General features: G+C 41.2%; 2 protein-coding genes across 2 annotated transcripts; one reads left to right on the plus strand and one right to left on the minus strand.

Annotated features, from left to right (window-relative positions):
- Nucleotides 1-1,514: 1,514 nt before the first annotated feature.
- On the minus strand, nt 1,515-7,194 carry LOC144083113 (extracellular calcium-sensing receptor-like). Its single transcript, XM_077610639.1, has 10 exons — nt 7,079-7,194; nt 6,713-7,016; nt 6,222-6,308; nt 5,971-6,078; nt 5,341-5,507; nt 4,822-5,275; nt 4,146-4,376; nt 3,151-3,274; nt 2,600-3,072; nt 1,515-2,025 (listed from the first exon to the last, which is right to left on the minus strand). The coding sequence occupies exons 1-10, from the start codon at nt 7,135-7,137 to the stop codon at nt 1,591-1,593; spliced, it is 2,442 nt and encodes an 813-aa protein (XP_077466765.1). The 5' UTR covers nt 7,138-7,194; the 3' UTR covers nt 1,515-1,590.
- A 3,824-nt stretch (nt 7,195-11,018) lies between these two features.
- On the plus strand, nt 11,019-13,974 carry LOC144083111 (extracellular calcium-sensing receptor-like). Its single transcript, XM_077610636.1, has 6 exons — nt 11,019-11,209; nt 11,279-11,570; nt 11,653-12,441; nt 12,512-12,733; nt 12,806-12,929; nt 13,061-13,974. Exons 1-6 carry the CDS (start codon nt 11,121-11,123, stop codon nt 13,972-13,974), a joined length of 2,430 nt encoding a protein of 809 aa, XP_077466762.1. The 5' UTR covers nt 11,019-11,120.
- Nucleotides 13,975-14,012: the final 38 nt, after the last annotated feature.

Raw genomic sequence — 14,012 nt, forward strand, 5'->3', positions numbered from 1 at the left:
AAGTTTGTTTTGTTGCAAAAAATATTTTTGCATAACAAATCATTTTTTTCAACAATAAGTGTGTTTGAATTATGTTTTTCAGATAGAAGTTTTTTTTTAAACACTAGATATGTTTGTGTAGCTGATTGCAATGCAACGTAGCCTGCTGCTGTCACCTGGTGGTGATAATGTAAACAAGAAAAATAAAGAGGACATATTGTGATCATTAAAGACCACAAAGAAAGATAAGAATTTTACATCTAAAATTTCACATTTTTTAAACTAATGTGGTCTGAAAGTATATCATAAATACAGCAAAACATTTTTTTCCCAAAAGTTACTCAAACAAATACCAGAAAATAGTTTGGTACTCACTGAGTGGTCTTCAGCAGTCTTCATCAATGTCCTCTTGTGTGTCTCCACCATTATCATCTGCTTCAGTTTCCAGCATTCTAAATGATGAAGTTGCTCTTAATCCATCTCCCTCCATAGCGGTCTCCATCCATACGGCAACAGCTGGCTTTGACTCACGTTTTGGTGGTCTTTTGTAGACAGGTGGATGTGCATAAATGGCTGAGATGTGAGAATCCTCAGTTTAATCAGCTTGTTGATGTTTAGATACATATCCTCGTTACTTGTATTTACAATTCAAACCAAGTCATACACAGAGGAGGATCCCCAATGTTTTCCTGCCGGCTTTAAGTGCAATTTTACCACATTACCACCAAAACGGCGTAGATTTTGCCATTCCTGGGGCCATGATGAGGTGTGGGGACTGCTTCGTGGTCATCATCGTGGCAGGTTAAATCGCAAAATGTCCTGTGTGGGTGGCTCAGAAGAAAGGCAGATGACAGGACGGAAACAGTAGAAGTACGTAGTGCGGCGTGGCCATCTGGCCATGGGCTGGCAGGTGCGGGCTTTGAGTGCTTCATTGGAGATCCACTGGAATCCCCCGATGTTTTGGATCATTCTGAGAGCCCTGCTGTCACAGCAATGTAGTCTAGCTGCAAGAGTCGTGTTAAAGGGCTATGTTTCTGAGCCATAAAGCAGAATGGAGGGTTCGTCTAAACTGTAAATCCTGAACTTTGTCGTGTGGAAGGTGATCTGGTCTTGCAAGAGTGGTTTCCAGGGAAAATTGCAGAGCTGAGACAGATGGTTTATAACATTTGCTAATGACTGCAAAAGATACCAAGTCATGTGGGATACCTTTCCACAAATGTGGTATGCTACAAGTGCAATCAGTGGATTGCAATCAGGTGCTTCTCATTTCAGCACAAACCCCATTGGTTAAAGTGTCTGTGGAACAATAAGCTGAATTCTAACCACAACAACAAAGTATACATCACAGAATTTGGCTATTTAAAAGTAGATCTTGGAGCAAAAATGTGTACATAAATGGAGACACAAACAATACAACACAAAAACGCAATGCATATATATATATATATATATATATATATATATATATATATATATATATATATATATATATATATATATATATATATATATATATAAATCACATTTGCCACAATCTTCATCAATGTTTGCCAATAAAATATTATATTGTATACCGTTCAGTCTCTCCTTGATTGTTAGATATGAAATTTGCTAAAACTTGTCCATTCTGGACATGATATGTTTCCTGGTGTTCTTTTGGGGCCTAAAAAGAATTAAGTAGCACTTTGGTGCAAAGATGCATCCTAGCAGGCCATAGCTGGAGGCAAGAATGGCAAACACCTCCGTCACCGTGGAGTACTTTCCCGGGGAGCTGATGTACGCAGGGACAAAGGCCACCCACACTGCGCAGAATATCAGCATGCTGAAAGTGATCAGGCGCGCCTCGTTGAAATTATCCGGAAGCTTGCGAGCCAGGAAGGCCAACAGGAGGCAGAGGCATGCCAGCAGGCCGATATATCCCAGGACTAAACCGAAGGCCACCGGCGAGCCCTCGTCACATAGCAAAATAACAATGGCGCTCTCCCGGGGTATCAACTTGCGAGGGGTCGGGGGGGCCACGATCAGCCACACTGTGCAAATGAGCACCTGTGAGTAGACGAAAACACACAGACATTGGATTGTTGTTTTGTTCAGATTTTAAATTAATGATCTACACAACAAATTAACCATAGTTTCATTCATATTCAACAGGGCTTATCCTGCCATCTGTTTTCAGAAAGTAAATGCTTATTTTTGGTCCGTGAAATAATTAACAGTGATCATTGTGATATTTTCGGATGTGCTGCATGAATATAAATGAATTTAGTTCATTGTTTTTGTAACATCAGGGCCACAATACAATTAGAGATATGCACACTGGTGGCATGTCTGCACTGGTGTGATTCATGGTCTAAGCATGCATAGTATTCTTAATTTATAACATCATATAACATTGACTACTAAGTGGTCCTAGCTGCCGTAAACATTGACATACTGTAATTCATTTATTTATTCAAATTCTGTACCATTTATCCTCTATATTTTCTTTTAAAACGAGAATTTTTATTAAAAAAATTGCTTGTACTTAAATATTGTATTTTTATGCACCACTGTATTGTGTTTTAGCAAATAAATAAATAAAACAGCAACTATCAAAGTGTATACCTTGAGTTGTGCTCACCTGTACTAGTGTGCAAAGGCTAATGATGGCTTTTTGCTGAGCGGGCCCAAACCACTTCATAACCTGACTTCCAGGAAGTGAAGCCTTAAAGGCCATCAACACCACGATGGTCTTCCCCAAGATGCAAGAGATGCAGAGTACAAAGGTGATGCCGAATGCCGTGTGGCGCAGCATGCACGACCACTGGGAGGGTCGACCGATGAAGGTGAGCGAGCACAGGAAACACAAAGCTAAGGAGAAAAGCAGCAGGAAGCTCAGGCTGGAGTTGTTGGCCCTGACCACGGGCGTGGTCCTGTGGTAGGAGAAGACAAAAACCACGGCGCAGGTGCAGAAGGAGCCCATGAGGGATATCGCCATCAGGGTGATGCCCATGGTGTCGCTGAACGACAGGAACTCCACCTGTTTGGGGATGCAGGCCGTCCTCTTGCCGTTGGACCAGAACTCCGGCAGGCAACGCACACACTCTATTGCATCTAGAAAGGCAGAAGAAGAAGAAATGCGTCGGCAACCTCACCTGAAGGTCTTGTCGTACAAAGAGTTAGTTCCCTCACCGGTCTGATTGCTAATCTCCCCTGCTGTGCAAACCACGCAATCATGGCAGCAGATAGGGAAGTTAGGTCGGATGGCCTTGCGGGTGCCTGGTGGGCAAATGCTGCTGCATACTGAAAGTGGGACCTGCGCAACAAGGGCAACACAAACTGCACTGGTTCCTATACAGCTTCAGAATGATACAGACACTATAGCAAGTATACAATTCATTGGGTACAGGCACATGTACTAACTAAATGAATAAATAAACTGAATATTTCTGCCTAAAGTATTATTAACATGAGCATGTTGAGGAGAAAACGGCCTCAGACCAGATGACTTGTCACCAATTTTGTAAAATATTTCAGGCCGGGATGACACTCACTTTGCGTATTTTAGCAAATATCTTGCTTTCTCAGGGAAAAAGTCATTCATTCATTATTAGTACTGCTTATTCTCAAAAAGGTTGTGGGGGTGCTGGCGCCTACAAAAAGTACATTTAGCCATAAATTGTGAAAAAAGGAAGCTGTTCCAGTAAAAAAGACAAAACGATGGGCAAGCAAATATCAGTATGTGTGTTTGTTTTTCCATAATTCTGAAATCTAATATACCACTCGGAACAAATTGCAAACAGGATATAAATTATCTTCATTTCATGATAGACAGTGACTAATTGGACAGGCTAGAGTTCATTTGTAAGAATTCCAAATTAGACTGGTTTCACTGGGCCACATTTAGGGTCTTTGTGGCTGTCCAGGGAGACCTTAATTTCCCACAGGTGGACCACCTGATAAGATTCAATACTGGAGCTGTATTGGACATATTTGAAGGAAATGGAAATGGAGCAGTGGGTTAAAGTTGTTGGGATTCAAATAATATCAACCACCTTCCAACTGTGTTGTGTTCTCTCTAAAAAGCATATTTTTATCTATCCTATGCTATATAATTTATCTTGCAATGGATGTCATAGTGTTACACATATGCTATGTTCCCATATGTATTTTAATGAACTTATTACTTGGGTCTGGTTGCCATTCCACACCACATCCGTGGTCTGGATTTGGAAGGTCTGTTGTCTGTTGGAGACACTCTCGTCAAACTTCCCGATGGTGACAAACTTTATCCCCTCGCTTGGTGTCAGCTGCCAATTGACCAGGTCGTACATGGCCGCCGGGTCACCGTTTCTGTCAAATGCGATTTCATCCCCAAAGGAGGTGAAGTACTCCACTTGTTTTATGTAGTGGAGAAGCTAAAAATGGAGAAGTGACAAGAAAAAAAGAGCTTTGGCAGTTTAATCTTACCACTCAACTTTCAGGTGAAATTTCAGAATAACATAAAAAGTCTCAGTGCATGTGCGTTTCCCTGACAAAATTTGAACAGCTAAACCGACAATAGAATTGCTCTTTTTCCAGTGAAAATCCTGTTTGGAAAACACTACTGATCCGATCTTAAGGCACCAGTTCTAATTGAACCAGTAAATCTTTAGCCATTTTGGTCTTTGCCTCGTTCTGGATCTTGGTCTTGGTCATGATTTGGTCTCTGGAATTTGTGGTTTTGGTCTGATTTCATTTAGATTATACAAAAATTGATATGTGCATTCAAAATGATCAATTAGGTCCACCTTTAAAGATTCTACTTCCTGAAATTTGACCTGAAAGACAAACAATCCACACTTTTTTCGTCGGTAACAATACCTGCCATGGCAGTATCCCATGTGCATCTGGACACGATTGTAGAGCAAAAGGTCCGTTCCCATAGTCACAGCCTCCCATGCTTCTCAGCGCATACACAATAGCGTACACCGCTTTATAAACATTGTAGGAGATTCTCAGTTGGGATACATCCGAGTAGATATTTTCCACATTTTTCAGATCTTCCTTTCCAGTGCACGGTGGCTGAACACCTCCCTCCCTAAGGCTGCATTGGAAAACCTCTTCCCAAAACGATATCAGAAAAGGGTCATCAGCCGCACCGGGGCTAGCCGGATGCAGGCGGAGCAGAAAGTCACGCAGGCCTGGAATGTGCACTCGACGGATGGCGAAACCCATGGAACCTTGGAGGACGCCGTGGTACTTTTTAGGTGTGGATAGGACAGCTGCTGTACTCCAAGCTTCGCTGGCCAGCCACTGAATTCCATTGAGACCCTCCCTGTGAAATGATATTTCTGACAATGTCATTCTCCGGGTGATTGAAAAACTGAAAATTCATTCCACCTGAGAACTTCGTCGAAGAGCGCCGCTGCATCCTGTTCCACGGCAAACACCAGGACCACCCGTGCCCCAGAAGAGTGGATATTGGAAATGATGGCTGAAATAGCCTTCTGTGCTCGGTTCTTGGGGATGACTTCATGGAGGGCCACACATGCGCCTAATTTTCGAACCTGAGACATATAAGACAGTATTTCCCAAAGACAGTGTTGAGCCAATGTACTCAAATTGATGCACCACATTTTTCCTGACTATAACACACTAGCCAAAACATGCACAATAATAGGGAAAAAATATGTCAAACTGGAGTGTAAATTAAAAAAAAAATGGCAGCAGGTTTTAAATGTATCAAAAACAAAGAATAAAATGATACATTAAAGTAATAGCCAAATAGGGAACCACGGACAAAATAAGCACCTCTTAATGTAACATATTAAGAGTTTTTTGGGGGGCAGCTATGGCCTAAAAAAACACAACATAAACAGTCAGAGTGAATAAAATAGAAGACATAGGTTCGCACTTGAGTATAATTCTCAGACCCGGGTAAAAATGAAATGAAAGTACAATTTATAATCTGGAAAATCCATAACTCAGTTTGAGAAAGAAACAAAAATCGATCATGTTTTACTGACTTACGTGATCAGCAAAAATGTTTGCACCATTTTGGCCGTACGCATCATCGCCTGAAATCACGCCCACCCAAGTCCAGCCAAAATGTTTGACCAGTTGGACAAGTGCATCAACCTAAAATAAATACACAGCACACAATGAACACAAAGCTCTGGATTAGATCCTCCTGTGTTGACATCGTATGCCCACCCCCACCTAAAATGGTTGAACAATTAAATAGATTCATAATGTCTAGAAAAAAAGAAATCGGCACTCACCTGGAAGAAATCACTGGGCATGGTTCTTAAGAAAGCAGGAAACTCCTTTTTGTCACTCAGACAAGCACAACTAGAAAAGTAACTCACCTAGATGAAACAAACTACAAATCATCAACTCTATGTATATATTGACCTTCTAATAAATAACCCTTAGTTGAATGCTTATCACAACAATGTCATGAGACTAAAGGTGTCATAATCACGACACCTGTCATGAATATAAAGTAATGCTCATGAAAATTGTCATAAGTTTCTTTGAGTAAATTGGGTCACTTTTGATGGAAAGTTGACAAGTTTCAAATGCATTTGGGTCAAGGTTTAGTCAACTTTGTTAGGGTTCGAACACTTATAATGACATCTATCATAAGCAGTCATGATACTGTTTGGAATAAAAACCTGGACCCTCTTGCGCTTTTGTGGACTTGTTTTGACACTGCTAAATTAGATGAGGATCATTTTAAAATATACAGAACTGAGCATTAGCCTCCTACCTGTGGCACGTGAAAGACACCCAAAAAGCGGGCCACAACCAAGGACTGGGTGGATCCTCCATCCCCTATAACGGCAGATACTCTCCCCTTACAAATGTTTTCACCCTGTAGCCCCCCTTCATCCATGGGATACTTCTCACTGCTCATAAGCTCCATGGCAGCCTTGAGCGCCTGGTGGGGGGTGCTACAAGAGTCATATATCTTATATCCCAGAGAGATGTTAGGAAGTAGTTTGCCCTCCCTATTGATCTCCTCAATAGCAAAGATCATTGTCTGCATCCAGCGGAATGTCCGAAAGTTAAATCTGTTAGAAAATGACACAAAATTAAACCAGTCATTTGGTATTTTTGCCTTAAAAAGGATTACCTGGTGCATTGCGTGGATGGGGGCTTGGAAGTAAAGGTCAGATTTGGTTCCACCACCATATCATGAAGAGAGAAGAGACCCCCTAGGACGATGTCCCCTTTTCTCTCCAGCACTGGCAGGCTTCTAGAACCCGGAATGACGACACACTGTTGCTTCGGGTCTTGGTGGGAAGTGTGGGGGACCACCATGGCCACCCACAGGACGCTCCACACTACCAGTTCTTTCCTCCAAACCATGTCAACATCACTCTTAATCATCTTAAAAAGCAAAGGACCGTACTCCTGTCTAATTTCTAGCTAGAAACCTTCCACGATTCTTCATTGCGTCAGTGTGAGCACCCTGCGGCTTAACCACAAAGCTTTATAGCCTCAAACCTACACTCTTCATGCATCCTGTCACATAGCATTGTTCTCAAATCGAACTGATTTCCCTAGAGCCAGCAAATCAATGGGAAAGGAAACCTGCTTTCCATGTAAATACAACTATAACAAGGAGGCACTTGGCCCAAACGGAGACAAGACATTAACCGTGTCAGGTCATCGTGTTACGCCTGATTGGGCCTAAGTCAACCTTCAGTGATAGTAAGAGACAGATGGCTATACACATACACACACATGCATAATGAGGCAAATGCCGTAAAGAGAAATAGATACAGTTTTCTGATTGAGCACGTCATTATTTTGTCATACCACCTACCTTTTATTGCATTATCTCTTGACTTTTCAATCCCAGTACTGTTAATGAAAAATGTAATAACGTGGAATTAATGAGCAGTTAAGGTGTTGCACTGTAGAACTTCAGGGTCTAAGAGTGAGTCTGGCAAAGACAGTTTGACATGCCACATTTTAGTACTTCTCCAGGTCACGTTTCCTAAGAACTAAAGTTAAACGCTCTCTCACACAGTTAAATCATATATTACAGTCCATCCTTTGAGAGTATTTCAGTTGCAAATAATGTAAAGAAGCATTTCAGTATATAACATGCAATATAGTTATGTATGAGGGAATTTGAGATGCAAGTATTGTGAAATATCTGACTAAAATCCTTCATAATTTGTGGCTCCTTTAGAGCAATACAGTGAATTGTGTATTTTGCATTGGAAATGTATGAATGATTGGCAAACATATACAGCTTCTGTATAAACACAATGTTCATTGTATTAATGAAACAATATTCTTTCACGTCTAACTTGGGCCGACAGCTGTGGGACTGATAATGTTTTTCATCTTAATCATCTAGTCAGCAGCACTAATAAACTGCAGGTACAGATTGCAAAGTACACTTGGGATGCACTTAAATGTGTTATTGTGTCTTTTCAGTGAGGCCGTCATCCTCTGTCTTGATTCCCAGCAGGCTGACAGGCAAGCAATGACAAGCCAGAGTTTCCAGTAAGACTGATGACATCTAAGCCCAAGGCTGCCTGAGAGACTTGTGGTCATCAGGTGCCATGGGGAAAAGGAATTCATTTAAGGTTTAATTGGAAGTGTGCAGGGCTCTTTCAAAACAACTTAATGGGCTGACCTTTCAATAACACAATATATATATACAAATCAGTGAAAATACAAATGAATGTGAAGGCCATCGGAGTAGTCTGGCATAATCAAAGATTTTTGATATATATTGTGTTTGTCAAATGTGTTTGAAATTTGAATGAGTTTGTTTATCATACAAAAAGCCTCAAGAACATACAATATAATACATATTAACTCAATTGAAATAAACTTGGATAAAATCATAGCAAACTTTGTAATATTGATAAAAGTCATAGTGTTGTCCAAAGAATAAATATACTATCATATGTGATGAAATATGTGATTTACACCACTATTATGAATTATATTACTAATTACATTAAGGCTCAACAAATAATTAAAGAACCAAATAAATACTGTCAGTAGTAAATAACAATGTAGGATTCATACTATTTTTCATTTTCTGCAAATGACATCCTTTCTGCTTATGGTGCCTCATGTAAGTCTGAAATTGAAGTGCTCTTATATTTCATTATTTCATGGTACACCAATTTCACAATCTCCATATTTCTATTCACCTTGATTCAATTAGTGCACTTCTCATCTCAATTCAATAAGGCTGCAGTTTTCAAATGGTAAAATGTATGCATGTGCATTCATGTGTATATTTTTATTCACTGCCACACCTGAGGATGTTTTTGAATGAGCTCGGCCACAGTAGTCTTTGCATGACATAGCCAGAAGATGGCACGACAGTCCATGCTGGGTGTGAATTGAACCTGTCTGTGCATGTGTGTATTAAAAATCAATGCATCCCTTCATTATTTTCCCTAAATATACTTGTCTTCATAAGAAAAGACTTGTGTCAATATCCCAAGATTTATGGAACCTGACTGACATATAGTTACTTTACTCGGTTACTCACTCACTAATATCGGGGAAAAAAACAAAGAAAAAAAATAACCAGACCTCATTTAACAATTTCAAATATATAAACTTAGTCTGGAAGTCACCATTTTCCAATAAGCTACACACTTTAAGGGTGCTGAAGCAAGTCAAAGCTTTTCGGCCAATGGTGAGCTGGATCAAAACGCTCAGATGAAAGGTCAACCTCCATTTTTGGATTTCATTCCAACATCAAGGTCAAATTCAAGTGACAATTTAATGGTTTCCAGTGTATCACAAGACACCCCAAGGAGTTCATGTGACAACGGTGTCAACAGCACGTTGTGACATCAGAAAGTAAGAGACAACACACTCCAGAGGGACATTTTAACTTGTTAGCCTTTGTGCGTCTCAGGTGCAAGTCCAGGTCATGCCCAGAGGCAACAGACCTCAATTACATCCCTCTAAAGAGCACCCCTGTGTGTTTGATCCACTCACTTCACAAGGAAACACACAAACATCCACTTGTTTAATTAAAACAAGCCCTGAGAGGCACATCAGCTAATTGTTACACATCCCCTTCGTTGGAAAATAACAATAACAGCAAATTAAAGATAATACGGGCCAGTGCTCTGCTTAATCATGTGCATAGAAGTGTTTATTTTGACCATCAGTCACAAGAGGAACTTTAATCCTCTTTTCGGATGCAGAATTGTTTCAAGTTAATGAGACAGAAATGACAAATTTAAGGACAAATGGATTTAAATGTGCCAAGATTATGTTTTACTGAATGGATGGCGGGTGGGAAGAAAATCACAGTATGTCATTTTGAATGGCTCATGCTGTCAGTTTGAATTGAGCGATGTGTAACTCCATAATATTGTGTAACACTTTCTTGCCTGTTCTGATGATAATCTATTCAAATTTTAATAGTTGTCTCATTCATTAATTCATTCATTATCTTCACAAGGGTCATGAGGGGTGCTGGAGCCTATGTCAGCCAACCACGGGGAGCAAGACAGGAATAGGTTGCCAGCCACAAACAGAAAACCACTTATGCTCACAATCACACGTCCACTTCGTGGGAATTGAACCCAGACTGCCCGCACCAAAGTCTAATTGGAGGTTTCCTTCATCCTTACAAATAAGGTCAACATATTGGTAATCATCTCATGTAACTGTTCACCTTAAAATCCATGCTCGAAGAGATCTGGGAATTTACAAGGTGGATTCCCTTTGCGTTCCACTGTTTCACCATTAGAAATATCTAGATCTCCACAATCCAGATATGATTTCCTAATTTCATATTTATCCACTTGTATCTATCAAGATACTTCAAGTTTAAGGTGACTTCCTTCAGTTACGGTCATTAAAAAAACCTAATATATTGTCAAGGGACTATGCCAAATTTTTCAGTGCCCCCCTCCTTCTAGACCTCATGGGTCAGCTCTAACGAGTATAAAAACCAACATGTGCTCTTTAATCCAAATAATGGTCTGTGTATCATGTCACTTTGTGGTTTAGCTTCATGCTCAGATATCATGTCGCCTACACACAGGTGGACAGAGCAGGGGTGGGCTATTCTACATTTTTTCCTAGTCGTCTCTTTCTCCTGGGCCAAGCAGCCAATCTGCAGGCGTATAGGAGACCTGGAGAGACCCCAGCTGTTTAAGGATGGAAATATCATGTTGGGGGGAATTTTTTCTCTACATAGCAGCTGGAAAGACCGTCACGATAGCTACGAACAAAAGCCACCACTACTAGAGTGCACCAGGTAAACTTTTTAGCTTGGTTTAAATTTTACATTTCTCAAAATGCTGCTTCATTCCGCTGTCTGTCCCAGTTTGAATTTTAGAGGGTTCCAGTTTGCCCAGGCTATGATCTTTGCAATCGAGGAGATCAATAACCGCACCGAACTGTTGCCTGGTCTTTCTCTCGGATACAAAATCTATGATTCTTGTGGCTCTATTGCCAGAGGGGTGAAGGTCGCTTTGGCTTTGACCAGCAGGGATAGCGAGGGTCCGATGGAACAGCTGTGCACGAGACCAGCCCAAGTGCAGGGCATTGTGGGAGAGACGTCGTCCTCTCCTTGCATGGCTATAGCCACTGTCGTTGGACCTTTTCACATCCCTCTGGTCGGTAGGAAATGACCAAAATGAATTCTGTGTACTAAAGTACTGAAAATGTTGTCAATAATGCCTTCCATCTTTCTTGCAGATCAGCCACTTTGCCACTTGTGCTTGTCTCAGTGATAAAGTCAAATACCCATCATTTCTCAGAACAATACCCAGTGATTATTACCAGAGTAGAGCTCTAGCCCAGCTGGTCAAGTACTTTGGGTGGACCTGGGTGGGAGCAATTAGAACCAATGATGATTATGGCAATAACGGAATGGCCACATTCACAGAAAATGCCCAAGAACTTGGTATTTGTCTTGAGTACTCGGTTTCTTTCTTCAGGACAGATCCACCAGACAAAATACAAAATATAATCGATGTTATTAAGGCTTCCACATCAAAAGTAATTGTCACCTTCCTCTCGCACTTGGACCTAGATGTGTTAATACACCAACTGTCTCATCATAACTTGACCGGCTATCAATGGGTTGGCACAGAGTCTTGGATTTTTGATTCCCACACAGCAGCTGTGGATCGAAAACACATCCTAAACGGAGCTATTGGGCTATCCATTCCCAAAGTACATGTCAGGGGCATGAGGGAGTTCATGTTGGACGTGAAACGCCTGAATTCATCAGGTGATGACACGTTCAGGCAATTCTATGAGACATTATTCAACTGTGATCTTGATGGGACAAAATCATCAGCTGGGATTCAGTGCAGTGGTTTTGAAGACCTCGGCAATATTCAAAACAGCTTCACCGATATGTCACTCATGCCGATCTTTAACAACGTCTATAAAGCTGTGTATGCTGTGGCCCATGCCATTCATGACATTCTGGGATGTAACACAACATGTAATACAACAGTGAAGCTAAACTCATTTGCAGTAAGTCTAAACAAAACAGTTTTTACATCATGGAATTATCTTCATAACAAAGTACTTAATATCACTTTAGATTTTACAGCAGGTGAAGAAGATTCGATTCAGAACTAAAGATGGAGATGAGGTTCACTTCAATGAAAATGGGGACCCACCAGCCAAATATGAAATTATAAACTGGCAGCCAACAGCAAATGGGGCAATCAAATTTGTCACAGTTGGGTTTTATGACGCCGCTGCGGATATACAGCTGAAAGTGTTTAAAAGATCTCTGATTTGGGCACAGAACTCACAAAAGGTGAGCAATGCCGTGATGGCTAGAAGAAATTGCAAACGTGGGTTGAAGATGTCATTCATTTCAAACATCTAGGTCCCTGTGTCGGTTTGCAGCGAGAAATGCCACCCAGGGACGCGCAAGGTTCTGCAGAAAGGAAAGCCAGTCTGTTGCTACGACTGCGTCAGGTGCGCCGAGGGGGAAATTAGCAACATCACAGGTATGATTTATCACAGGCCTGTGAAAACTTTCCCAATCAACAGCCATATTTCATTTTTAAAACCCAGGAGAGTGTAAGGAGTAGATAGCTGAGGAAAAAAGCCTTTCAGATGTTTTGTCTTCCTTTTTCAGATTCTGTCACATGCGTGCGATGCCACCCAGAGTTCTGGTCAAATGAGAAGAGAGACGCTTGTACAAAGAAGAAAGCAGAGTTCCTGTCATACCAGGAGGTCATGGGAACTCTGCTCACCTTGGCGTCTTTATTTGGTTGCTGCCTGACGTTCATCGTAGCCTGTGTTTTCTTCAAATACAGGAAGACGCCCATTGTCAGGACCAACAACTCAGAACTGAGTTTTCTCCTGCTCCTGTCTTTAACTCTGTGCTTTCTTTGCTCTCTGACCTTCATAGGCCAGCCAACCCAGTGGTCCTGCCTGCTACGACACACTGCGTTTGGCATTACTTTTGTGCTTTGCATTTCTTGTATACTGGGGAAAACTGTTGTGGTGCTGATGGCGTTCGGTTCCACAAAACCTCACAGTCATGTCATGAAGTGGTTTGGGCCTCTTCAGCAAAGACTCAGTGTTCTGGCTCTCACTCTCATTCAGGTTATCATATGTGTCCTTTGGCTCGTAATTGCTCCGCCATTTCCCTTCAAAAATTTCAAGGAGTTTAAAGATAAAATCATCTTGGAGTGTGCTGTGGGTTCAGTTGTTGGCTTCTGGGCTGTGCTAGGCTACATAGGAATCCTGGCTATGTTGTGTTTCATTCTGGCATTTCTGGCACGCAAGCTGCCCGATAACTTTAACGAAGCTAAACTGATCACATTCAGCATGCTGATATTTTGTGCAGTGTGGATCACTTTTATTCCAGCCTATGTCAGCTCCCCGGGGAAGTTCAGTGTCGCTGTAGAGATATTTGCAATATTGGCGTCCAGTTTTGGACTACTCATTTGCATATTTGTTCCTAAATGTTACATTATAGTAATGCAACCGGAGAAAAACACTAAGAAGACTGTCAGGAGTAAAAGGACAATAAAATCCTTTTGAAAGTAGGTCCCAGCTGTTTATCTATATTCACAGTGAGT

This window comes from Stigmatopora argus, chromosome 10, assembly GCF_051989625.1.
Source record: "Stigmatopora argus isolate UIUO_Sarg chromosome 10, RoL_Sarg_1.0, whole genome shotgun sequence".
NCBI lineage: Eukaryota > Metazoa > Chordata > Actinopteri > Syngnathiformes > Syngnathidae > Stigmatopora > Stigmatopora argus.

Bases quoted from the DNA above. Each gene is read 5' to 3' on its own strand.
- LOC144083113 (XM_077610639.1), bottom strand. From the start codon at position 7,137: ATGGTGGTGGAACCAAATCTGACCTTTACTTCCAAGCCCCCATCCACG. The intron at 6,309-6,712 runs GTAGGAGGCTAA...TGTTTCATCTAG, and splicing joins GTGTCTTTCACGTGCCACAG to GTGAGTTACTTTTCTAGTTG. The intron at 5,276-5,340 runs GTGGAATGAATT...ATCATTTCACAG, and splicing joins CTCTTCGACGAAGTTCTCAG to GGAGGGTCTCAATGGAATTC.
- LOC144083111 (XM_077610636.1), top strand. From the start codon at position 11,121: ATGTTGGGGGGAATTTTTTCTCTACATAGCAGCTGGAAAGACCGTCAC. The intron at 11,210-11,278 runs GTAAACTTTTTA...TGTCTGTCCCAG, and splicing joins CCACTACTAGAGTGCACCAG to TTTGAATTTTAGAGGGTTCC. The intron at 12,734-12,805 runs GTGAGCAATGCC...TCAAACATCTAG, and splicing joins GGGCACAGAACTCACAAAAG to GTCCCTGTGTCGGTTTGCAG.